Source organism: Chlamydotis macqueenii, chromosome 2 (assembly GCF_036417535.1).
Source record: "Chlamydotis macqueenii isolate bChlMac1 chromosome 2, bChlMac1.mat, whole genome shotgun sequence".
NCBI classification, from domain to species: Eukaryota; Metazoa; Chordata; class Aves; order Otidiformes; family Otididae; genus Chlamydotis; species Chlamydotis macqueenii.
This window is the reverse complement of record NC_141557.1, coordinates 97,854,195-97,880,102: the sequence shown is the minus strand read 5'-3', so window position 1 is coordinate 97,880,102 and position 25,908 is coordinate 97,854,195. Positions and strand designations below refer to the sequence as shown.

At 37.9% G+C, this 25,908-nt stretch overlaps 2 protein-coding genes across 5 annotated transcripts in view; both read left to right on the top strand.

The window, feature by feature from the left end:
* The window catches only part of ELP2 (elongator acetyltransferase complex subunit 2), a 40,245-nt gene extending 24,618 nt beyond the window's left edge, over positions 1 to 15,627 (top strand). For 2 of the 3 annotated variants that reach the window (XM_086740481.1, XM_086740479.1), the window contains 10 exons: positions 1,833 to 2,021; positions 4,135 to 4,204; positions 6,448 to 6,543; positions 6,672 to 6,729; positions 10,649 to 10,721; positions 11,151 to 11,337; positions 12,945 to 13,066; positions 13,537 to 13,679; positions 14,228 to 14,341; positions 15,310 to 15,627. In XM_086740481.1, the coding sequence (XP_086596607.1) occupies positions 1,833 to 2,021; positions 4,135 to 4,204; positions 6,448 to 6,543; positions 6,672 to 6,729; positions 10,649 to 10,721; positions 11,151 to 11,337; positions 12,945 to 13,066; positions 13,537 to 13,679; positions 14,228 to 14,341; positions 15,310 to 15,466 (1,209 nt within the window). In that variant the 3' untranslated portion in view covers positions 15,467 to 15,627. Of the gene's footprint in view, positions 1 to 1,832; positions 2,022 to 4,134; positions 4,205 to 6,447; positions 6,544 to 6,671; positions 6,730 to 10,648; positions 10,722 to 11,150; positions 11,338 to 12,944; positions 13,067 to 13,517; positions 13,680 to 14,227; positions 14,342 to 15,309 lie in introns of those variants that run through there. The other variant, XR_015257660.1, reaches the window with a different exon arrangement.
* Positions 1 to 25,908, top strand: part of ABITRAM (actin binding transcription modulator) — a 301,888-nt gene that overhangs the window by 135,092 nt on the left and 140,888 nt on the right. The window lies entirely within an intron of this gene.

Genomic DNA, 25,908 nt, shown 5'->3' with positions numbered 1-25,908 from the left:
TGAGGGAGGCAGTTGAGATAGAAATGGGTCATTTGAAGGCATGTGTTCAGGTCCTCTGAAGCTGAAAACCAGATACTTGGTTCTGCTGCTCATGAACCTAGATAACACAGGCTTTTAAAATGCCTTCTTTCTTTACCATACTGAGTTTTACAACAGGTGACATCTGATATTTTCTTTACAAGACACAATGGATGGTTCAGATATCTATGAAAAGTTAGTATTACAGCTCTATATTCATGTTTTTCTCTATAAAAAGAGAACTAAGTATTAAATGCAAATAATTACCCCTTGTTAAAATCTCAGTTCTGTTATTGTTCAAATATCTGATATTGTTCTGATATTTGTTCTGGGTTCAGATATCACAAATCAGGGATAACAGTCAGCTTCTGTCATGCAAATTTACATCCATGTTTTTCTGGAAGAAGCTTATTGCATGACTTAAGCAACCCTCTGTCTCTTTTATGGTTTGGGTTTTTTAGTTTTTTTTATTCCTATTGTGCTGTGTTCTCAAATATGCAAAGATACACCTGGTAAAGGGTAAAAAAGACTTATTGTTTTGTTTGCTTGCTTTGCGCTTTTTTTTTTTTTAAGAATTAATGCTTTTTTTCTCATTGGAAAATAATCAAGCTCTTGTGAAAACATGCGATTTTGTAGGATCTTTCTAATATCCCATTCAGGTTCTGTCGGAAGCTTTGACATGCAAACCTCAGTTGAATTTTTATTGTGATATCTGCAGTTTACAGTCAATGCAATGCCTTTCTTTATGTTTGTATGATATCTAGTACAATGAAAATTCTGTCTTGGCTGCAGTTTTCCAGGCATTGTAATACTGAAGTAGTCTATGTTAATTCTAATTCTGCTAGCTGTTAACTCAAAAGTGCACACTGTATTTTTCCAACTGAACTATCATGTAGGAGTATTAGCAAATGACACTTACTAAAAATCTTTTCATGAAAGTATATTTGCTAGAAAACAAAAGTGATTTTTTTGAAAAATCGTTTTTTTTTTTCATGTGTAGAATAAATTAGATCTTTAGAAAAGCAATTTAAATAATTTTTTTTTGCTAATATCTTTGCTTAGTGTGACTATAAAACTAACTTGTCTGTCTAATTTCTGGTCAGCTGTTGATTCTGATTTTTTTTTGGCTTAGAACTTGAAACGTGGATATTAATTTAGTGAATGGATCTAGAAAAAAATACTAGCAAACTAGTAAAAAGATAAATACTTTAAATGAAAACACACTAAATCACCAAGATTTTCCAGATTATTTTCCTATAAGAAGGTGTTTTGGTTTTATCAGTTTTTTGCAAAGCTTCGGTTAAATAGTCTCACTAAAATCAAGTATTTAATGAAAGAGGGGAAGTAGGAACCTGTGGCCTGCTGATAGCAGTGCTGCTGTACTTTGTGAAAGACAGATGAAGGAAGGTAATTATCACTACCTTTCTCATGTCTTTAAGAGTTATGTTTTGAAAGTAGTAAGTAGCATACAATCCTTCTTTTGCTTAGGCAAATTATCTCCTATTCCTGACTGTCTAGTATAAAGAAGTCACAGTAAGTGCAGTGTGCCCTTAGTGACAAAATTAAGCGAACACCTTAAACATAGCTGTGCAGGGACACATTTTAGCGATTACAGGAATTGTCTGCTGGAAAAATAGAATCTAATTGATGTATGTGACCATACATCAGTTTTATAAATGTCATAGAAGGTTGCTGTTAACTTTCCTTTATGTTAATAAAGTCAGCAAGTAAAGTATTATGCTTTTTTTGGAACTCAAAATCTTGCTGCTTCTCTGGTTAAGAATTGCGTTTTAACAGCATTTCTGTTTGTTTAGGTAACCTGGCATGAAATTGCAAGGCCTCAAGTACACGGATATGACATGCGTTGTCTGGCAATGATCGGACGGTTTCAGTTTGTGTCAGGAGCGGATGAAAAAGTGCTTCGAGTTTTTCGTGCTCCCAAGAATTTTATAGAAAATTTGAGTAACATCACTAGTATTCCAACAGAGAAGCTGTGCTCCTACGTAAGTGTTCTAAAGCAATGCTAAATGAAGACAGCCCTTTTTCATGTAAATAAAATTAATACTGTAGAAAGCTCCAAATTGCACTGAACTCCATAAAAACTCTTTTAATGATTCTGAAACCTTAACCTTGTTTTTCCTTTCCCTTCTATTTGCTTCCATGTGTGTGGTTTCATATGTATTTTCACTGTGTTGTTTTCATAAACAGGTTGTATTTGAAACTAAACGAGACTTGGTGTCTGAAGATTGCAAAGGGTATGGGTAAATTTTAAATAAGTCAGACCAAGTAGAGTACTGTACACACTTGAAGATTTGAAAGCAAACAATAAAGCCTGGGAATGTGCTTCTCCTTAATTTAAGGGTGTAGTAGTGTTGTCTAGATGTAATTATTGTTGTGTGGTTATGTGTTTTTTTTTTTTTTTTTTTTTTTTAATTGTATGCTTGGAAACAGCGTAAAGCTTCCAGCACTGTTGTTAGTTGTTGCATATAAATATTTATAAATATGTACTTGCTCGTGCTTTATTTCCTCTTAGCATTGGAAATTTTCTTGAGGCCTTTACGTTCCTATTCTTAGCTGTCGATAACTATACTTTCCTACTCTGTGGAAAGATAAGACTGCAGAGTTGCCATCCTTTGTTTGCTCCCTGTTCACTTTAAGTTCTAATTCTGTTTTTCTCTGCGTTTTGTAGAGCAGTCTTTATTCGGAATAGTTGCCTCTGTAACTGTGCCTTACATGCTCTTTGCATTTCTGGCTCAAAAGCAGTGCTTTCTGTGCAGCTTCTCAGAAGAGGATTAGCTTTTCATTTCATTTAACAATTGAAACATCTGGGAAAGAAATCTATTCATTTTTGATAGCAAGAAGTTACATAAGTAGCTGTTTAGCACTTTAATTCCATAAGACTTTGTAAGCATTTGCATTAATGACATTGTGCAAATAACATTGTAGTTTTATAATGCTGGCAGATGTCATTATTTTACTTTTATGTAGACTTTCCTTATCAGCTCTTCTTTTGAGTGTTATTTTTTGATTCGTGATGCCACAAAGTGTTTCATATGGGCTTTGTTTAAAGAGGAAGGCTTTATAAGCTCTAATGATAGAGCTACTCTTAAATAGCTTTATTGAAATTGTTTTCTGTGAATGCTTTTTTCATCACAGTGGGTAAGCTTTTTCTTAATTTAACTCAAACGCCTTCCCCAAAAAAATACTTAAAACCAAAAAAAGCCACCTTTATATTCAGAAAGGGTTGAATAGGATTATATTCAGTTCAGATCCATGGGATTGTGTTATATTTGGCTTGTAATGAAGAACCATCTTTGTTTTAGGAGCCTTAGACTGGTGTGTGTGTCTCATACATTTTTCTCATAAAATGAGACACATTTAAATAAATAACATAGTATTTTAAGCTGTCGCCTGAATTATTAATCCAATTTGGTAAAACAGTCTTTCTTTGAACTTTTCTGACACTGTAAGGAGGGGGTTTTACAGCTATTAAATCTCATCTTTTTCCATCCCTACACAAAGAGCCCCAAATTTGCTTACCCTTTCCAAATTTTGGCTTTTTCCCCCATACCTTTATGGAAGTATTTTCTGTCTGATGATTTGTCTTTCCTCTGTGCTGCTCTAAACAGCCGTGTACTCCAGTCATGTCTATGTGCTAGGTGTTGGGTTGTGTTTGCAGTTGTGGGCATAGATGCTAACCCTCTGTTCCCTTTTCCAAAATGCTGCTTTATTATTTCACCTCAGAACAAAGTATTTCCCAGTCCTATTGTGTTAAAAAACTGCAGTGTTCTCAGTTGATTAATTATCATGTATATCCTAGCATAAATAAGATTGTGGAAGAAAACCTTTAATTAGGGATGAAGAGGCATGCTTTACAGCAAAACCCTTGAGCTGAGGCCTTAGTAAAGCTTTTTTTTTCCTGGCAAAGTACTGGTCTTCATTTTGTCTAGAGTATGTTCTGGATGAATTGGGAGATTTTCAAAGTGCCTCCCTTCACGTCTCTAGAAGAATCTCTTTTTATCACAGGTATTCCTTAAACTGCGGTCTTTGAAATCTGGACCTATGTGATGATTTGTGTGTAACCTTTATTTTGTCTTATTTTATTTTTAAATGCAGCAATCTTCTGATCTTCCAGAAGGTGCAACTGTACCAGCTTTGGGATTATCCAATAAAGCTGTTTTTGAAGGTATGGCTAATGAGAAATAATGGTGATGGTGCTTCATGTGGAAGCTTTTTAAAAAATTATTGTTTTAGTGTTTGTCTTTTTGGTAGGACTGTTATTGTAAGCTTGACTGCAAGGTTAGAATCTAGAAATAAAATTGCACAATGTGTTTATTTCTCTAGTAGCACCTAAGTATGGTGCTTAAAAATAATAATAAAAAAATACTAGTGAGAATCTTTCCTCCCTTTTTCTGCCTTTTGTTTCTCCTCTAAGCATCTCCTAATGTCTTGTGCAAACTCCAAATGCCTTTTCCCTGCCACCTGTACTGTGTCCCACACTCCTGTAAGAAGTAACCCCACTGAATCTGCACAGTGCTCCTGAGAGCCTCTCCTGTTGACTGATCTTGATGAGTTTCAGATGGATGCTGGGGCTCATTGCTCTCCGGTGATGGGTCTGGGAGTAGCCAGGGCAGGATATTATTCGAATTCCCACACCTGCTGTTGTTCCTCTGTATTCTGCATGCTCACTACCCGTGTCTGCCCCCCAAAGACTGATTATTTTTATCTAAAAAAATTGGTATTGAATAGCATACTGTGAAAACTAGGTTCAGAGCTGCTAAAGCAGAACTACCTGTTCTTGTGGTTTCTCAGTAAAATACCTTGACCTCTGAAGCTGTATTCTGGAGTCCTTTTCACACTCTCCTAAAATGTTAGCACCCTTGTAGAGGCTTACAGAAGTAATGGAGTCACATTTTCTGTTCCAGTGAAAATGGCCATAAACCTTCTCCAGGTAAATGATGCTTTGCGAAAGTATTTGGGAAGGAAGAATTAGTTTGCCAGGAGTCCCTAATGTTCTGTTGATAAAGGCTGGTGACGCATCTCACTCAATTTCTTGGAGAGGTGGTAGGGATTGTGTTGGGGGAACAAGGAAGGAGGGACAAACACCTGTCTAGAATGATGAAAACAAGTAGTCTTGAGACTGGGGATGGGACTGCTAACGTAGGGTTTAATAAGGTCTCTGGTGAAAATGCACTTACTCTGGAATCTACAAATTAGGGCAGACCTGTTTTTTCTCTGCTTAAAGTGTCAATTAAAAAAGGAAGCATTTTAGTAAGCTTTGTCTCCTGGGTCTTCAGTGGCAATACAGCTAAATCTTCTGTGAGAGAAAAGTAGCTTTGTTGTATTTGAAGTGACTCATAAGATATCTTTTGTCAAAACCTCTTTTTTTCTGCTTTCTCATGAGTCCTTCTGCTGAGAGAGGGAGAAAACTTTCTTCTCCTAGAGTATCATCACACAGAAAATATCTGATTTCCATTGATTTCATATGGCGCACACCTAGAAGCAGCACTATGAGTAGAAAAGCTGTCAAATTTTCCCGCATTGTCCACCATTGCCCACCCAGTGCTGTCAGCACTAGTGGCTTAGGTTAAAGCCCCATAGACCTCTCTTGCTTACTCTGCAGAGGAATTTCATGGTGAGCAATGGTCAAGTAGTGATCTCAAAATAGATAAATGTTGCTAATTTCATTTTGAAGGGTGAGGGAAGACAGGATGAATGAAAAGATACTCTTTCTGTTCTGCTTTTTCTGTACCTGCTTTTAAAAACTGCTGTATTTGAAATGTACATTTGGCAAAAGGTACAACTTTTGAGAACAACTGTTCCCCAGCTCTGTACCTTTTTCTTAAGTGAAGGACAGAGTTGAATTTTAACTTAAAATTAACTGAGTAGTTTCAATTACTTTTGGTACTTTTGCCTAAAGCTAAAGACCAAGCCCTTTGGCAGTTTTGCTGAAGTTTGCAAATAGTGTATGGCTTTTCATTTAGGGGTCTACATTAAATTTAGGAATTCATCACTTGTATCTGAGATTTTTGCTTTAAACATTTTCAAATACAGAAGGAAAGGTTTAGCATTGGGGAAGCACAGGTTCAACTCCTGGTGACTGCTTCTTTCAGGTAAATCAAAGTCTCTTTAACAATCTCTAAAAGAGATGGTGCTGATGGAGAGAGGTCTCAGAATGGAATTAGTCCAAAGGTTAGATTTTTTTGTTTGTTTGTTTGTGTTTTGGTTTTTTTTCTTCTCCTCATTCTCGTGTGCATTAGAATAACTAGATTCTAATACTCGTACTACTGTAACTCTGGAAGCAGAGAAACCTAATTTCAATTACTATTGTGAAAACAATAGATGTTTTTTACTTGTATATTAAGTGCTCATATTTTCCTTCCTGTCAAGTATGTTCTCTCTAGCTAATGAAGTCCTTACTTTGAATAGGAGACATGGCTGTTCAACCAGCTGAGGATGAAGAAACATTTAATACCATTTCAAATCAGTATCCTGAGATTTATTTTCAACCCTTGATCCTTACAGGTATGAGATTAATTTCCATTGTAGGAAATAGAGAATGAGGTTCATTGGATGTAAACTTGAAGCATTATTTAGCTGATTTTTATATTATTTAGTACCAAATTTGAATATGTTGTACAAATGTCTTTTAGAACCTCCCCCAGAGGATCACTTGCTGCAGAATACCTTGTGGCCTGAAATTCAGAAGTTGTAAGTTTTATTTTTCTTTTTTATTTAATTTACAAAATATCCAGAAAGCTATTAAAACATACTGATGTAGTCTGATCTTGTAACTCTTCCTATTCTACTACGTGATTTGACTTTCTGTGCAGTGTATTGCTTGTAAAATAAATTACATGTATATAAAAATTAGGAAACAATGCAGAAAATGGCAGTTAGAACTGATGTGTCACAAAATTTTATTTCACTTGTTGTTTCTGAACCAGTGAAATATGTATGGTTTTTAGCACAAAGCTATTGAATTTGTAATTATCAGATTTTCATTGTCCCTTTGAATGTTTGTCTTTTGGAAGTCTGTTTAGGGCACCACTCCCCATTCTTTTCCTCTTTGTTCCAAGAGAATAGTAAGGTTTCTGGCCTGCTATAAGAAACTGTGGCATGTTTTCATGGTCTTACCTGTGCTGTGGAGTGTGGTGGGCCTGACTTTCCGTGTTGCAGCCTTTGTTTATGTCTGTCTGCTCAGCACATCTGCTTAGAACCTTGCCTATACTGAAGTTCTCTCTGTGTAAGTTCTCTGCTTCTTTCCACTTTGTGGCGCAGACTTAATGATCAAGTTTATCTTTCTGATATGGAAGTAAAGGCTGAAGCATCAAAGGAGGAGCTTTCCCCTAAAGCCTAGCAGAGTTGTAAGATGCAGTAGATGAAAGCTGCAACCAAAATGGGATGTATCTAGTGGTAGAGCAAAGTGATGGATGTTGAGTAAGATCCTTACAAACCTGGTTTGGGTATTGAATGCTGACAGAGTAGGTTGTGGATTGCAAAGATACAGGGTTACGTGGTCGTGACAGTAATTGTTTTGACGTTGCTGGGTTATAAAATTCTTTAGCTGTGTTTTGTTCCTTCTTTTGAGATTCACAACAATTTGCAATGAAGGTTGTGACATTATTTATTCACTAAGGATCCCTGTAACACTAGGCTACACTTTCATGATCTTCAAAGTTTTAGTACAATTGTATAGCACAAAGAAATGAATCATCTCGTGCTCTTATGGGTTTATTTATCTGAATCTTCTGAAAGAGTGGTCTCAGGCAGGAACAAGAAGAGTGTTGAACCTTTGCTGATGATTACAACTACCTTTATACATTATCAGTTTTGTGACTTCAGTTAAGGAGGACGAGAAATAAAAACTTAGGAAAAACAGTTGGCAGGTTGCTTTCATTTGACTGAGTGGGAGGCTTTGTGGGAGTTCATCTTTACCTTCAACTGGGCGGTTAATCTTCTTTGTATGGTTTTAAGCTCTTTTACTGGGTTTGTACTCAAAAGTGCTTCTAAGAGGGAAGCTGGTGTGCATATCTGCACATTTTGTAATTTCTAACTGTTACTTACTGTAATTTCTTACTGTTACTTCTCCTGTGCGTGCTATGGCTGCTAATGCACCCACTCATGTAAGTAGTTTGATGAGGGTTCTTTAAGTAGTGAAAAGAAGCCAAGGCCAAAATTTTCCTTTGTTTGCCTTTGACATTTCTCAAAGTCTAGTTAGACATTAACCTTTGATATTTTGGTACGGGAGTACTACTTATCTGCTGTTATATCCTGCATTAATTAAAATAACTGCATTTTATAACGGTCTTCAGGTGACTTACCAGAGGAATTTTTCCTGGTTTTAGAGACACTGGAAATGATAGGGGTTCTTTTATGCAAGGGCATCAAGCTGTGAAGCATTCAAAGACTTCCAGGTTTTTTTTTTCTCAGAATAATCTTGAGAGAAGTAACATGAAATCACATAATGTAGATTTTAAGTTGTCATAGCAGCAGAAAAAAGAGTATGAGGAACAGACTTGCTAAAAATAGCTTGTTTGTCATTGACATTTGTGTATTCCCAGCTCTAACTCGACATCATATTTTGAAGGATTAGTGTTGTGTTTTGAAAAGCGTTTGCTTGAGTAGGTTTTAGTATGAAGAACTTACTGAATTTTTTGCATAATCTAGCAACTTTAAAATACAAATATGATAAATCCTGTAAGAGTATGCTAATCTTTATCCTCTTGGAAAATTACCATAGAGAGTTTATACGCATCAGGCTGAGATTAAAGCCAAAGTGTTGACATAAATATATATATGTTTATATGTATGTACATTTCATATCATGCGGTTGGAAGTCTTCAGAGATCCTTTTTGACACTAGAAAATTACTGTAGTCATTTGCCTGGACACTTTGAAAGTCCAGTCAGTTTACCTGTACATAAAAAATTGCTGTGAATTGCACATTGCTAAGGCAAAATCACTTGTAATTTCATTACTGGTTCAGACATTTGCTTCTCTCCTTTTTTTGGTGTTGTGCTAGACAATGAAGGGATTGGATTGCGTGTATGGTGGCAGGGGAAGGGGTTGTGCTAGAGCTTCTACACTTGCAAGGCTCATACACTCTTGTAAACAGTATTTCCTATTACCCTTACTTTATTCTCTTTACTGCAGACAGCACTGGGCTATATAGGCTGTCAGTCTGACTTATGGTAGTCCTGCTTATGTGACTTTGCAAAAGACAGTATTTTAGGTTTTATTTTGATTTAAAGAGGAAGATTACATTTTAATGCTTCTGTTTAGCAAGAACAAAGTTGCATGCAGAAGCTCAAAATGTTTCTGTCAAGTGCTCTTCAATACTACCTTTAGGAGATAAAACCAAAGTAACTGAGGACTTGTTTCACAGGTTGTTCCACAGGTTATTTTTCCTTCATTGAATTTCAGGAAATGTATACTTTTCATGGAATAAATACTTTTCAGTTTTAGAAAATTGAATTTCAATGGTTTTCACTACAAAATAGTCTCCAGGAATGTGCTTTAAAAGTAAACATTATGATAAAAGTCCTGCTGGTGGCAGAGTAAGAGGAAGACATGCAGTAGTATCTTCATCACTATAAGATACAATCAAATTTGCAAATTAACATTTCAATTAAGTGCACCCACCAGTCCCTCTCCCCCCTGAAGGCCTAGGCACAGTTACTCTTGGTGAAAAGCCAGTGTATCCCCAGTCTTCAGACGTGAGTGTGGGAGTCTGTCTATGGGATATGCCCAGCAGCGACTCTTCTGGACTCCGTTCAACAGATACAGACAATAATTTGTCATTTAAATAGATGGCTGTTTTGGCTGCAAGTGAAATCCCCGTGAGCATCAATCTCATATAAGAACTGCCTATCTCTTCAGAGCTAGGAATCAAAAGACCTCCCCGCTGCCAACTGGTATTTAGCTGATAATTTGTCCACTGTTTATAGTTTGCATCTCCAATTTTACTTTACTTCCAGTCTGGTTTGTGACTGATTCTGATTTCTGTTAGTCTATGCGACATTTCTGCTTATTAGTTAAATTCCAGTCCAGATTCGTGAGCTTGAATTTCAGCAGAACTCAGACTGATTAAAAATGTATTTCTGGAGTAAGCTAGAAGTTTTGGGGGTTTTACAGTGCTGTTTTCCTTTTCCAACATGATTCTTCTCCTCTAGTTCAGAAATCTTCTGTCAGTATGTTACAGAACAGACGTCCTTTGTCTGGGTGTTCATGGTGTATTTCTGTAGTGATCTTCAAATATGTGGCTTCTGAATTTTATTGGTAGTGTTAAAATTGCTTTACAAGAAAATAAGAATACATTAAATGCTGCTTTAGTCTGCTTTGATAATCATTACTGTAGCTTCTGCAGTGCTCATGCTTTCAGACTATGTAATGGACTGGAGAGATTGTTCCGTAGTCAGTTCCTAAATGTGAAAGAATTTATGCAGATGTTTAAATTGAATGCTGAACATTATTAGGAGTTATTTGGGGCATAATACTGAAACAGTGTTGAGAAGTTCCTGGGAAGTGCCTTTCATTTTTGCAAAGGGATTTATGTTAATGTAAGAACCTTGATGCATACTGGAAAAATGACTGTGATGTGTTGAATACATTTTCACATTTATTTCAGATACGGACATGGATATGAAATTTTTTGTGTTGCTTGCAATAATTCAAACACAATAATTGCCTCAGCATGTAAGGTAAGAAAAGATTCTAGCACCATCTAGTGAAAAGTGCCACCAGATTTCTAGGGCTAACAGCAAGAATTGGAATTCAGCTTGGGCTGAATTCTGTTCTTTCACTTAAATGTGAAAGATTTTGTATAGATGACAGTTGCCTTGCAAAGGTGAGAGTGAATGCAGATAAATTAGTAATAAATTATGCATAAGTCATTTGAAGATATTAGTAAGATAAATTTTAACAAATATAGGTATAAAACATTTTCTTACTGATATATTGTCAGCATTAGTAAAAAGTAGTGAAACAATCTTAAAGCTTCCCAGAGGAAAGCTGGCTCTCACTTGATTGCAAGCCTTAAAACAACCCCCCTAACATCTTAGTATTTTTAAATGTGTGACTTTTATATTTGCTTTCAGTAATTCTCACTGATATTTTTTCCATCAATATAGGCTTCCAAAAAAGAACATGCAGCAATTATTTTGTGGAGCACTACTTCTTGGAAGAAACTGCAGAGTTTGTCATTTCACAATCTGACTGTTACTCAGCTGGCATTTTCTCCCAATGACAAATTTTTATTAGCAGTTTCTAGAGACAGGAATTGGTCACTATGGAAGAAACAAGACTCATCAGAGTCAGGTGAGATATGTGAGGTGGATATACACATTTGAAGACTTCACTGTTTGTTAAATATTTTTGGCTTCAAAATATTTGAAAAATAATTGGTAATGGACATTTTCGTTACAACTTTTAAGAATTAATAGTGTTGTAGACTCCTGTGGCTTTAAAAAGTGCAATTAATCGTATATGGGAAAGCTAGAATGGGAATTAAAGTGTGGAGGAGAATATAACCAGGCCTTAAATGCTTTTTAATTGGTGGATGCAATAAAATCTGCTGTTTGTCCTCCTGCCTTCTGCTTGTGGTTGTATATTTCAGATCTACTGAAATCAAATGTACATGCTGGAGTGTAATGCTTGAACTTCAAAATGGTATTCTGTCAAGGAAAACCTTCATCTCGATGTTCTGTGCAGCCAAGGCTGGAAGGTTCATTGCCACATCCATGTCCTGCATAGAGCTTCCTTGTCCCTGTTTGCAGGGTATGACACTTTGAGGCTCTTGACAGGATTAATCTCTATCTTTGTGGCTTTCTGGTAATCCTACACAATTGATTAATTTGACTAGGACTGGCTCTGTCTGGAAAAAGAGCTGATAGTAAAGATTCAGCTGACTTTCTCATTAAGACTTTGAGCCTTGCAAAATCATGAGGAGATTGCTGTTGAAGACTTTAATGGATTCCTAGAATGGATTCTTGTGCTGAAAATGTTTATCATTGCACAGTTGGCTTAATAGCACATAAACACTACTGGGCTTTATAGAGTTTTCCTAGAGACTTGGCAGTGAGTTTTGGCCCCTTCAGACAGTGTCCAATTGTATCCTGGCTTGAGAATTCTGTTCTGTTTGGACTTTTTTTCTGAAGCCTGGCATATTGTCCACAGTAATTGCAGAATGCTTCAGGATAAGGAGTATGAATTCTCACAGGAAGCAGAGGAAATATTCTTTTCATCTGTTCATCAATAGTTTTTCTGTCTACAAAGTACAGCATTATCAGTGTAAAGCAAAACTGCTGGTATTGGCATCCCAAGGGGTGGTTATTCAAAGTCTGTGCTCCAAAATGACAGCCTTTTCTACTTAGGAATAGCATTCCCATTTACTGATCTGCTGATCTGATTTATTCCCTGATTGAGTGTGTATTGAAATAGCAGCCTGTCCCTTTGGGAACAGATTAATCTTTACAATTAGATCATTATGGTTTGGGCTCTTGGGGCTTTACTGGTAAATAGGAGCTGTAGTGAAATTATTGGGGATACATGTATGTATGGTAAACGTTGCACTATACTAAAACTTTTGAAGTCAGTGTTCTTACGAAAAACTTGTATAGAAAGAACTTGAAGGTCTTAGATTTAAATTCTTCTGAAACAGATATGTATGTAAAAGATTAAGCTGTTCCTACTGTTTCAGTGCTATAAGGACTGACTGATACGGTCTTGAGCAGGTGCCAGTTATCATTGTGGTAAGTGTTGTAAAAAGAATATCTATGTGCTGAGTATTCCCAGTTGCTTTAAAGATGAGTGGAATAACATCTGAGTATTCCTGCAATTCATACATAGAGTTAAGTAAGAGTAACAATTATTTTTAATATGTAAAGTAGTTGAAGGCAAAGGCTTTCCTGTGTGTTTTATTCCAGGACCAGTTTTCAGTTGCTGTGCCTGCACAGACAAAAATACAGCTGTTCACAGTCGAATCATTTGGTCTTGTGATTGGACACCAGATAGCAAGTATTTTGTTACTGGCAGTCGAGACAAAAAGGTAATTAATATAAAAGGAATTTAAAAACCTAGAATAATTTAAAATGTATTTTAGATTAGCGAATGTTGTGTTCTAATGAGCCCATATTCTATAAATACACAAAATGCTTATTGTGTGTATTACCACAGAAATCAGTGAGACTTTCATATGCTAAATAAAGTGCTTGAATATGTATGTACAAAACTGTGGTCTGCCAGTTGGACTTCCTCCCTTCTTTTTTCATACAGTACAACAAGCATATGCCACATGACTTTTATGGTTCTCTAAGTTTTTCTTTAACTTTCATAACAGAATTTTTTTTTTGTTGTCATTATCTTTCTAGATACACTTTTTTTACTGTTTTTGGGGTCATCCACTTTGTTTTATGCCCTGCAAATATTTTAACTAAGTTATTCCGTATGTTTATGCGTTGTAAATGCATTTACAAAAATATTAAAGTGAAAATTCCTAGGTTATTCTCTTTCTTACAGGTCGTTATCTGGGGCCAGTGTGATTTATCTGTGACTGCTGAAAGCAGTATGTTGGATTCAGTCAAGCCTTGTTCAACAGTACTGGATGCTGGGGATTCTGTTACTGCTGTTAGTATCAGCCGTGTGCTTACTCCTGATGGAAGGTATTGCTGTTTTCCTGTAATGCCATTTTGTGTTTTGTTTGAAATGAGTATTTTTTTCCCCTTTAGTTAGCTTTCTGTGACTGAACAACTCCTAAAATCTACACGTTAAGTATTTTGACCATTCTTTGGCTGAGCGAACTCTCTTTTTTCTTTCCTAGCTTTCTTTTCAAGTATATGATGACTTCTCCAAACAGTGTAACAAGAAAAAAAAAAAAAAAAGGGAAGTGGGGAACATGAACACACCTGAAACACATTCATTCTTGTGACAATATTGACTGATTTGGTGTTGTAATAACCACCTTATTTTTTTTCCTAAACAAATATATTTTGCAGGTTTCTACTTTGCTCATTTTTTTATGAAGAAGCTTTGATTTAAATTGTGATTTCCCCCCCTCCATGGAAAAGTAAATATTGATTCAAAGGGCAAGGTGCAACACAGTATCTGAGTGCTAGTTCTTTGTACCTTGCATTATAGCCAGCTTCACTGAGCTGCTTAGGCTAGTTTTTTTTTTTTTTTTTCAGAACTAATGCAGTTATTCTCTTGGTAGATATATTGTTGCAGTAGGCTTAGAGAATGGGAAGATTATCTTGTATACATGGAAGCAGAGTGGCCACGAACCTGCACTAGCTGATTGGACCACGTGTGTTGAGATGGACAACAGGTAGGTCTTTTGAAGTAAATTAGGAGCAATACTATTCATGAGATTAATAGTGCTGGAGTTCTGTTCTTACAGTATAGAATTATATGAAACTGGTTTATTTGTATATCAAAAATTGTTATCCTTTTAGGAAAAGGTTGATCTCTGAAAGTCTAAAGATGTCTTTAAGCAAAACTTGGAAATAAAAATATTGGTTTTTTAGATTTATTAAAAAAACCCAATGAAAACCAAGATTAGGGGTTAAACCCCCAAATATTTCATGCTATGCAAATGCTTTGAGAAGTATTACCTTTTGTTGGCCCTACTTAACAAAAAAAAAATAGTTTTATTACATTAGCCATAAAATAAGTTGATAGAAAACACTGAAGAGAGGGGGAAAGAATCACTGTCTATGTACATCAGCAAAACATTTTGGAGTGGATGACAACAGGCTTTCAAGAGCAGCTTCTAGCAGAAACCAAAGGAATGACAAGCTGTGTGCAGTGCTGCTGCGATGACAGCTAGAGAAACTCTCTGTAGTGAGACTTTGAATATTTCACTTGAAGCACTCTCTTAGATTCTTCCTTCGCATACTGGCATTGGTAGTACCAGAAATGAAAGCTGATGGTGACTTTGGTCTGTGTGTGCTTGAAGTGAATTGGAAAGAGACATGAGATAACAGGAAATCGCAGGCTGAAAGCCAGAAATCTGTCATATCTGAGTAATTGAGATTCTAGACCTGCAGCTAGTGTGGTAAAACTTGAAATCAATAGCTGTTTAAATTATTGATGAGTGAGAGGATAAGATGTCATTAGTGTTAATGGCCCTACTTATTTTAAGAACTTAGTACCTGCTGGCTGTCACAAGTCAGTTTTTCCTCAGTTGGTAGTGTTAAAAGAAGAGTACTAATTAAATAAATGTTGATGTCTACACTCACATGCCCAACTGTGTTTGACATTTTGCAGTTATGTATGGATTTCCTTTTGTTGCAGTCAAAGTCACGCACTTGCTGTGAAACGTTTATGCTGGAGACATCATGCGGGCAGAGCTGGACATAATGATCAGAACAGCAGCGAGTGGTTGCAGCTTGCAAGTTGTGGAGCTGATCACTGTGTTAAGATATTCAACGTCAACAGATTTGCTCTTTAGCAAAGACAGCGGGCCTGTCTGTGCAAGACGAATTCGCAACATTTTATTTCAGCTTTAACTATTTTGATTGTTGAATTTTCTGGTTTATTTTTGCTGTGGAAATGGAAGCATCTAACATATAACTTATTAAAGCAACTTTTGCGGTAGTTTGAAATGTCAAATATTTTTCTAATTCTGCAGTTCCAGGAATATGAAATATTTTGTGTTTTGGTTGGTGAATATCCTGGAACTGAGAGATGGGAGGTGGGTGGGATAGGGCATGGGAGAAGGATAATGAGATAGCTTTGTTCACTCTGTCTCCAGGGGTAGGTGGGAAGCTGCCAGTACTTGGAGGATTCTGTGCTTGGGATTGTGAGAGGAGTACTGAATTGTTTTGAACTCCAAATTCCTGTTAAACTCAACTGTCAGTTGACCTGCTAGTGCTGACACAGCAGTGTGCTAGTGCTGCACACAGTTTAGATGTGTGCAGTTAAGCAGAGATCAGAGTTAAATACACAGCTTTCTCTGGTTGCCTTCTGAATGTATATCACAGCTCTGATCCAAGTCTTAGACCATATTACTTAGGAGTAGTTTGTGTCTGCATGCTTGGACAGGTCTGCTTGTTTTTCGTGTCTATACTGCTCTTTCTTCTGCTGTGCGGAGTGCTGGGCTTGTGCTTTTTGGTTATGTGGGGCTTAAAGCGTACCTCACAGACCACATATCTTCTGGTGTCTCCCCTGTGTACCTGTGAACCCTCTCTGAGCAGAGTGCTCAGGGAGAAGAGCCAGCTCTTACAGTGCCTGAGGGCTGTCCTCTACAGTTTGGGCTAGAAAAGCTTACAAATACCAGTAGGCAGGAGCTGAAAGGTGACAGCTGTCCCTTACACTGCCTTCGGACTCTTCCTGACTTTTGAGTGATCCTTGTCTGTTCTGGTGAGAAGTTAAACCAGTTTACTTATTTTTCTGATTGTCTTGTGATTTAAGTAGAATGATAATAGACCCCAGCAGGTCTGTCTCCAATTCCAAAATCTAATTAGAAATCAGTTAAATTTTGAGAGTGAAATTATTTTTGTTCCAGAACCAATTGCTACCCAAACTGGTAGTGCAGAAATAACTGGAATTCTGCTTCAATTTGTACTGTATTATGTCTTTAGCTAAAGAATACAGTTCATTCAGAATGGGCCAGATTTTTTTTTCAGAGTAAATATAGTTTATGTTTTAAAGATTTTTATATTTTAACTTTTTACTTTCAATTCTGTTTTTCAGCATTAAAAAAAAATTCTTTAAACTGTGTTAGGGGAATAAACCCCCAACTTTTTAATAAAGATGCTTTGCTACATTTTACTTGTACTTTTCTTACATGTGTGATTTAAGCACTTGAGTAGTGTATTTCACTTGTCCAGGAATTTTTAAACAACCATAGACTGTAATTGTCAAAAGCAAGACATGACATGACTCCGGAGGCTTCAAAAAGTTGCCAAAAGTGTAACTTTTTTTTTCTGTGTCACAAGTGTAATTTGGTATCTTACCTACAATTTGATGGTAATGTTGGATACTACTTTCCAATACTAGTATGTCTCGCCATGCAGCCCCTATAGGCAGAAGTGAAATATCATTTTGTCCCTCTTCTATTTTGTGAAATGCCATCATTAAACAAGCATCAGCTATTACATGATTCAGGAATCCATTCCATTACCCCATGGATTTTTGTGACTCAGTCACATTGAAGAATATACCTCATTGTTCCGACTGTAAATACATCAGATTAGTCTGGTGATCTCCCAAGTCTAAATGTTTGTAATAGACACTTTATTTTCAATTAAGGTAGAGGTTGTCAAGAGACACCTTGACACATGATTAACATTTTTTTTTATGTGCGATCTTACCTTTGTTCACGTATCACTTTACTGTGCATTTAGTGGGTGTGACTTTTACATATGCCTTTATCTTCTTAGTAAATCCACAAAAGTCTTTTCAAACTAGCAGGTGATTCAGCGTTGGGGTAACAAGTCAGATAATGATTTCAGTATCCCAACTAATACCAGAAAATTATTTAGATCAATATAAGCATGATACCAAGGAAAAATTAGTATAATTATAGCGATCATTTTGGGGGTAGCATTGGCTGCCTAATGAAGAACAGTTATTTAAACAGCAAAATAGTACACTTTAAGATTAATATAAGAGTCCTTAGAAAATTTGTTTTCTCTCTTGTTTGTTTTTTTTTGTTTTGTTTTGTTTTAAAAAAATGGAGAAAAGCAAGCATTTGCCAGACATTTACGATATTCATTCTACTTCATTATTCTTGTTTTATTAGTTTGATAAATACTGCTGGAATCAAGTGCTGCCTTGCTGTATTTCCTTTTTTTTTCCCCCCAAAAACGGTCTTAATTATTTTTTCATTTGAAAGAATCTACTGTTGGTTTTGTCAACTGAACAGCTATTGCTTTTATTTTCTTACACGTGCTTTTCTTTTGTATGTACTGACTTAGAGAGACTCTATTTTAAATTCATTAAAAGTAGTGCATACATTCATGTACTATTTATACATTAAAAAAAAAATTATGGCTTCAGTCATATCTACCCAACTAACCTGATCATAGTCTACCATCTACCAAGATGTCTAACTGCTATATGTATTCATTTTTATTTCTGTATATTCTTCTGTGCTTCCCTGATGTTCTGTCACTGCTGTTCTCTCTTGTGAAGTGCCATGCCTCTTTCCATTCCCACCCATGTTTTTTTTTTGTTTTGGTTTTTTTTGTTTTTTTTTTTTTTTAATATGATTATTTTTAATGGCCTCTCTTAAATGTAAACTCTAATTGTGCTCAGGTATATTTTTGGAAAATGGAGTTAGCTTCTGTACTTTGCAAGTTGCTTGTGTCACCCTCTTTATAGCAGATAGTTCAATGTCATACAATAAAAACAAAGTTGAGGTAAGTATAATCTCATTTATTTCTTCCCATTTATTTTCAAGACTGTCAAATAAGCCTTGCCAAGTCTAGTCTTGGGGAATTCCAACTTTTTATGACACAGCCTCTTATGTTACATTTGTCTTCCCTTAACAATGTGATGGAAGATCATGTCCAGTGGTCAGGGGTGAAAACTTGCTGTCTGGAATCATCACGGTCCCAGCTTTGCCCTGCCCTTCCCTGCCAGTCCTAAGGTAAGGTGTGAGGATGGTATTCAAGTGATGAAAGCCCAGAGGCAAATGGCACACATCAAAATACACCTGTCTATAGCAGCCTAATCCTCCGCATGAATTTTCTAATTCTAGTAGTATTACATATTTCTGAGTTTCTGTCTTCATTTCTGTTATCAGTTTGGACAGGGGCAGTGTGTTTATTTTAAATCTCTGTGGTCCAGCAGGATACAAAGCTGATGCAGCATCCCCTCTAAACTGCGATTCTCTTTAGTCCTATTTAGACTTGACTGTCCAGTTTTTTTAACAAACCTTTGCATCCAAAATGTGCAGAACGGAGTTGATGTGGGTTTAGAGAGCTAAGCTGCTTAGTGCTTCTGCAGCCGTCAAGCGCTGCTTTCTGATGTGCCATGGGCTGGTTGATGTGTGTGCTCCTGTACCTTACCACTGAATAACAGCGCACATTTGATTAAAATATTGCCATCAGCAGTGATGCAGATGAGGCCTTGTTTCCCACAGATTTGGGCTCTTTGCAGATTGTGAGTTTTCATTAGTTTTCCTGTGAACAGTTACTTTTTACAGCTGTAACGTGTGGATTTTCATCTCCAGCATGTGAGATCAAGGTGCAGCTTCTTGTCTAGACACTAATGATCCAGTTGATTAAAATAGCTCCTAAGGGTGTGTGCACATGACTGGAAACTGAGAAGCAGGATAGGTGTACTCTTGAAGAGACCAAGGTAAAAACATAAACCCAACTTACATAACTAAAGCTCTGACAAAATACAAATACTCGCTCCATATGTTGCCCCTATGCAATTAATAATTTAACTGTCTCTTTTTATGATGTAAAGCTTGCATTAGGACCAAGAGAAAAATCACAGAAATCTAGCTTTAAAAGCAGCTTATTGTTTTGTCCGTATGGTTGCGATTGGAAAATATCGCAATAATGGTATGAACTTTTATCCCAAAATCTCAGTCCCGGGAAGCACATTACTTCCTGTACTGCAGTTGGTGGGTAAGTTGCAATTTTTTTTTTTTTTTTTTTTTTTATTCCCCATTTTCAAATATGAGCTATTGCATCTTTCTGCATCTACTGTAGCCATAAATATATTTCAAAAACCTGTAATCAGTCTGAATCTTGATGGCATCTACTTTCAAATACTGCACACCATAGTGTTTATTCCCACTCAAATTATCGTTACAGAGTTCAGCTTTATGTCCTCCTACCTGATTCAAAGGCAATGTAGATAAGTGGGTGCTGTTAGCCTCTCCAAGGTGTCCCATTAAGGACCGCCTGGAAAATGCACCATTAGGAAGGAGAGTGCCATGTTCTGCGGGGTGAAATCTCAATTCTGCTGCCATCTTTATGTGGACAAAAAGAAAAGTCCATTTATCACAGAGCAAAGATGTTTAAAGACTTCTTTAAGCTTACAAAATAGCAAGCTAGTGTACCAGAACAACAAAAAGAAAACAATTTGTAGTTTTTCTGAGACTTTTCCTTTGTTTTAGTGAATTTGTAAGAGCCCTTATGCATCTTCTGCTGCTGAAAGTGAAGCTCTAGAATTACTTGAAGATTAAAACTTAAAAGACTTGACACTAGTCAAGTAAATAACTGAAAATTATTTTTTTTTTTACTGATCATAAAACATTATGTACTATAAGAAAGTGTAATAAACTGTAGTCTTTTGGACTAGTCTGAAACAATGCTTTAAGAAATGAGCTGTTGGCAATGTATGTGGTGCTCTGAGATTCTCTGCTCATTGTACAGCGTCACTGAGAGTGGAGTTGAAAAAGTTGAAGGGATACACTAAAGTTTTGCGAATAATATCCTAGTACCTTTTGATATATTTGAGGTAAAGCCATCCCATCAATATTTTGGGTGCACACTTTCAGAAGTATTTCACTGGCTTTATGCTTGTTCTGAGGAGATTTCATGGAAAAGGATATGAACAATCTGTTTTATGTAGTCAGAGTTAAAGGAGTAGGATTGTCCTGTCTTACGATAAAGGCACCTGGGAAAAAGCAAGCAAGAAATGGCATAGGTCTTGTTTATAATCTGAGATCTATAATCAAAACCAGATGGTTATTGAGATTATCCAAAGCCATCTTAAATCTGTCAGTCCAGGATGTAGGCATCTTCAAGTCTGTGTTGGACCGAAAAGGTGTGCTAACATTGACTGTAGTGGTGTGGATGGTGTGGATCCACTGGGATCTGGAGGACGAAACAAGCTGCTGGTGTAAACTAGGAAGATGAGAGGTGCTGACATTCAGCCCTAGGAACTGGGCTCCACATGGCAGGTTCTCTAAACACCGCTGTCAGCGGCAAGCTATTCATCGTGCCTGTTTTTTCAGTTGTGAAATGGGAAGGAAGGAACAGGTCATGCTAAGCCTTAAAAAAAAAAAAAAAAAAAAAAAAAAAGTATACTCTTCTGCTGTCATCTGTTTTATGGGCTGGGGCTTCAGAAGCTGGTGAAAATTTCAAGGAAGTCAATTATTGAGCTCTCAGCTATTGAAAACATCCCTTTGGCAACTCTGAGTAATCTCTGTTTTCCCAAATATTTAATGGGAAGAAATGAGAATGCTCCGAGGCTTACTGCCGATTGCAGCTATTGCGGAGATGAGGGGAGAGCAGGAAACAGCTGTGCCCTCATTTAGACTCGAATCTCACTTTAAAGAAGTGGCTGTTGCAAATAAGGAAACTTTAATAATAACTGAAATGGGCAGCAAAAATGTTGCTTGCTCTGTTTTAAGGAGCATCTGGAGCCGTACAAAGGATGAGACAAAATCTCTGACAGTACAAAAATCAGAGTTTGCCTGTAGTGCGTTAGGAAGCTGTTGAAGGTGGGAGTTGTTGAGCACAGTTTAGCAGTGCTATTTTACCAGCAGTGCTTTATTAGGATCTACAGCAGTAGTTCTGAGGTGGCAAGGCAGCATGTTTACCCATGTCTTTCCCAGCCCTTGATCTTCCAACCTTTGCTACTTCTGCCCTGTGTACCAGCACCTCCTCGTTCAGTTGTGGGACCTTCCTTCAGATGCTCCTCTTCCCCAGCCATGGGCTGCCTTTGTGCCCGTGCCAACCACCAGATTCCCCTTCTCTTGCTGCTGCCTCTTCTGGTAGAAAGCCTGCAGGGCTGAGGGCTCCCTTGCCCAGTCCCTGGTGCTCATACCCAAGGCCAGCTCCTGCTCTTGCCTTGTGTGACCAGCTCTGGTGACTGTATTCCTGTACTTGTGTTCATTTCCATTTTCAAACTTTGCTAGCATCATCATTTTACTTTCTGCTGTAATTCATCTATGCTGTAATGCAGTCATAAAACTAAAAATGATGTCTTGCTCTTTCTGGAAGGAGTTTAGGGGAGACCATATGACAAAGCCCCATGCTGTGCCACGGTAAGGGGGCTAGCTCCAGTACCCTGGGCTAGCTGTACCAACCAGGCATGCCCTGGACTTGATGTCCTCCAAGAGCTGCTCCATGTAATCGGTGTTTGTGTGGTTCAGCCAACATCACTGCTGTGCAGACGAGAGGAGAGGACGTGTCATGCCTGAGGTAATTGCCATGTTGTGGTGGTGTCACTCTTACATAGACTCTGGCTGATCCCAACTGAAATAACAAGGGATGCAGCAACCAGATTTTTACTGCAGTGGAGCTGTTTCTCCTTGAATCAAGAGCTTGTGAAAACAAGAATGACTGTTCTTGTGTTTTTTTCCTAAGCCTTTTGTCTCTTTACTCACCTGCTCTTCTTCTAAGGAGATATTTTGCCTTCTTAGTCCTTTCTCCATTCTTGCAGGCCCCTAAATCCTCATATAATCAATCCTTGTTTTCTCAGCATCCTCTTCTCTCTTCCTATTGTTCTTGAAAGATAACCCTATGCTTTTTAACACATGATCCTAGGAGAGTTTACACATATCGAATTTAACTTCCTTGTGGTATTTTCTTCTCTGCCTTCTATGTCTCTGTGTCTGATTCTTCCTTTGCTGGATTTTAGGCTTTTGGTATTTACACAGGCTGTCCAGTCTCATTACCTACTTTTTCCCTGACAGCAAATTACTGGCGCCTGTGTGAGCAGCATACCCTTGCTAAAGTTGTCTACCTGCCACTGGGGGGAACTTTTCTTCTCTACAAAAGTGAATTGACTGCAGTGTCCCCAAGGGAAGCTCTCCTAGCGCTTTTCAAGATAAAGCAATTGTTGTATTTGCCTTTCCGTTTCATAATCTTGGAGTGTCTCCATCCTAGGAGTTTTCAGATAAAGATGTACCTCTCTGAGAGAATATCCATACCCCACAGACACTCTTTTTAGAGCGGAGGAGCTTTCTGCTGTTAAGCTCTTTGCTTTGACATGGCAGGCAGTCCTGTACGGGGCAGTTGCCTATTGATCCTCTGGATGCTGCAAGTCTTCACTGCTGTCTGCAAGGAGCGCGGAGCTGTGCCATGTGCTTCTCTTTCTCTGCAGAAGAGGTTCAGCCAGGGAGGCTGAAAAAGCTGCGGCACAGGGAAGTGCCAGAGATGCCTGTAGGTTACTCTGCCTGGGTCTTCAGGGTGAATCTGTCCGACATACACAGGCGCTGAACGTGTGATGTAGGAACCTACCGTGGGTGCTTTGTTCAAACTTCTGCTGCTTCGGTGCGTGCACACAGTCTCTCTATATCAGAAACGTTGCTGTGCCTTCAGTTACAGTTCACCAAGTCCACTGGGATTAGTTGAGGTGAGAGCCCTGCTATAGCTGGTGAGCGTTGATTCAGGCTGGTAGATGGCCCCTATGGCTATAGCTACAAGAAATGTAGTCTGATAAGGCCAATAAAAAGGTGTAAATGCTGGTTTTGGTTAGCTACTCCTATGCAAAGGACAGCTTCAGGTTTTTCTACCCATCAAAAAGTATTTGGGTATGTTTTATCGTGTAAAATGATAATACTATTATCATAGCTCAAAACAGGAATTATGTCTGGGATGTGAAATTCTTCAATTCCTTTTAATTGCTCAAGAGCGCATTTCTGAAGGCTAGTAGTACTGAAAATTGTTAGCACAGAGCTTTTATTAACTGAGATAAAAACAGATTGTGGTTCACAGAGCAACAGGATCGCAGGATTATTAAAACTGAAAGGGAGCTCAGGAAGTCTCTAGTTCAAACTTCTCCTCCAGGCAGGGTCAGCTATGAGATCAGACCAGGCTGCTCTGAGCTTCATCCAGTCTGATCTTGAAAATCTTGAAGGACGGAGACCGCGCAGCCTGTTTGAGCAACCTGTTTCTCTGCTGACTGTCTTCATGGTGAAAAAGTTTCTTCTTCCGTTGGCTCTGAACCTCTCTTGCTTCAGTTCATGCCGTCTCTCTCGTGCTGCAGCTCACCTCTGTGAAGAGCTGAGCTCCATCTCCTCCACAGTCTCCTCCCAGGTATCAGAAGGCTGCTACGAGGTGCCCCCCAAGCCCCTCTTCCCCAGGCTAAGCCAGCCCTGTCCCTCCGCCTTCCCTCACAGGGCAGCTGCTCCAGCTCCCTCACCACTTTGGTGGCTCTGTGCTGCACTTGCTCCAGTTTAACGTAGTTTTTCCTGTATTGGGGAACCCAAAACTGAACCGGTACACATGGTCTCATTACAATAGACCAGTATAAAGTCTATTGTACAATTTCCTCCCCTATGAAATCCAAGTCTATAATACTTTCTTCTTTAAACTAGCCTTATCATGTCCCTTTCCTATGATATTCTTGACTGTATGTGGTGGCGATGCAATCGTGAGACTGAGGGCTGCAGATTTTAACACTTCTGTCTGCAGAGCTGGGGCCTTCCCTGTACCCACTGTGCAGCGTACTCCGACATCTCTGTGAGATGTGAACTCGGACATCACTCCAACCACATGGCAACACTTCTTCTGGGAGCAAAAGAGCCCCCTTCATACTGGTTAAGTGTCTTTGTGCTGTGTTTCCTCCTCTGGTGAGGTGGAAAGGGTAGAAGAAAGAGGTGATGGTTTGGCTCTGGCTGGAAGGTCTTCTCACCTCCTATCTCCATCTAAGTGCAGGGTGCCTGTCCATGGGAAGCACGGCACCCAGCCCAAGTGTGTGTCTTGAGCCCGCAGCAGAGCTGCAACCCATATGAACCATTTCCCTGGGACCTAGGGTGGCCAGTACAGCCATTTATTGAGATAAGCAAGAGCTGACTACATGACACACAGGAACTATTGTAATGGTGGCAAAACCAAACAGCCCCTCAACCCTACACATTCTGTATTTAAAAAGTACTTATGCTCTGTCTCAGAGGAAAATAAATGAATGTTATTTAAAATACTTAAACTATGGTCATTTTATCAAAAAATCTTTGCATTTATTGCTTCCGTACGCCTAGGACCACCAGGTGGCAATATAAGAAAAAGGATCAGTGCACGTCTGCAGCACTTGCCATGTATGCCCCAAAATTCAAAATAAATTACAAATATATGCACAGACAGGTATTCAATCTCCTCTGAGTTGTTTAAATGCAGTGTTTCAGTGATAAGCATTTCTCATCATGAAATGCTGATTTTGAAAGCATTCTTTCTTCTATTTTGGTCCTGTGGTTGGGAAACTCTCTGTACAACTTCAGAAAAAGATGAGCACCTCCTACTTGCACAGGGTCTTATTGCTTGTTATATACATTCTCCTTCACCCCAGCATCTCCATCTGAAGAAGATACAAAAAAAATTTGTGATTTTCTTACTTTAATTTGTTGAAGTTGTTATATTGTCACCGTATTGTCATCTGGTGAAACTGCCAAACTCCAGTGTCTTATGTTTCAGGAATGTCTTAAACCAGATGAAATGTCCTTCTGCTTATTAGCTATTGATGAATTTCTTTTTTCCTTCCATGGTTTTGTCCAATTGCTTTCTGAATCCATACAAACTCATCATTGCCCCAGTGATTAGTGGGAAGGAATTCCCCAGGTTAACCCAGTGCCAATAAGAAGATGCATCTCTTGTTTGTTTGGAACATTTAATGCCTACTTATTATTGTACTAGAAAAGAAAAGAATTAGTTGGTTTTCTCTGTCTCCTTGTCATTCCTGATTTTATAGACCTCTAGCATATTCCCCACCCATGGATTCCTTTTCCAGTCTGAAGAGTCCTGCTGTAGTTAAAGGTCCCTTTCATCAAACTTACTGCCTCTTCCACAGCACTACAATATTTCTACCAATAAAGAAGTATTTATTACTCTTTTATTAATATTTGCCTGGGAGTGTCTAGTAAACCAAACTGATTATTTAAAGTACTGGCAATTTTTTTTTTGTTTTGTTTTTAAACAAGTCAAAACATTCGTATTTGAAGCATTTAAGGCACACAATGTGAATTTAAGGCTGTCTTTTGTG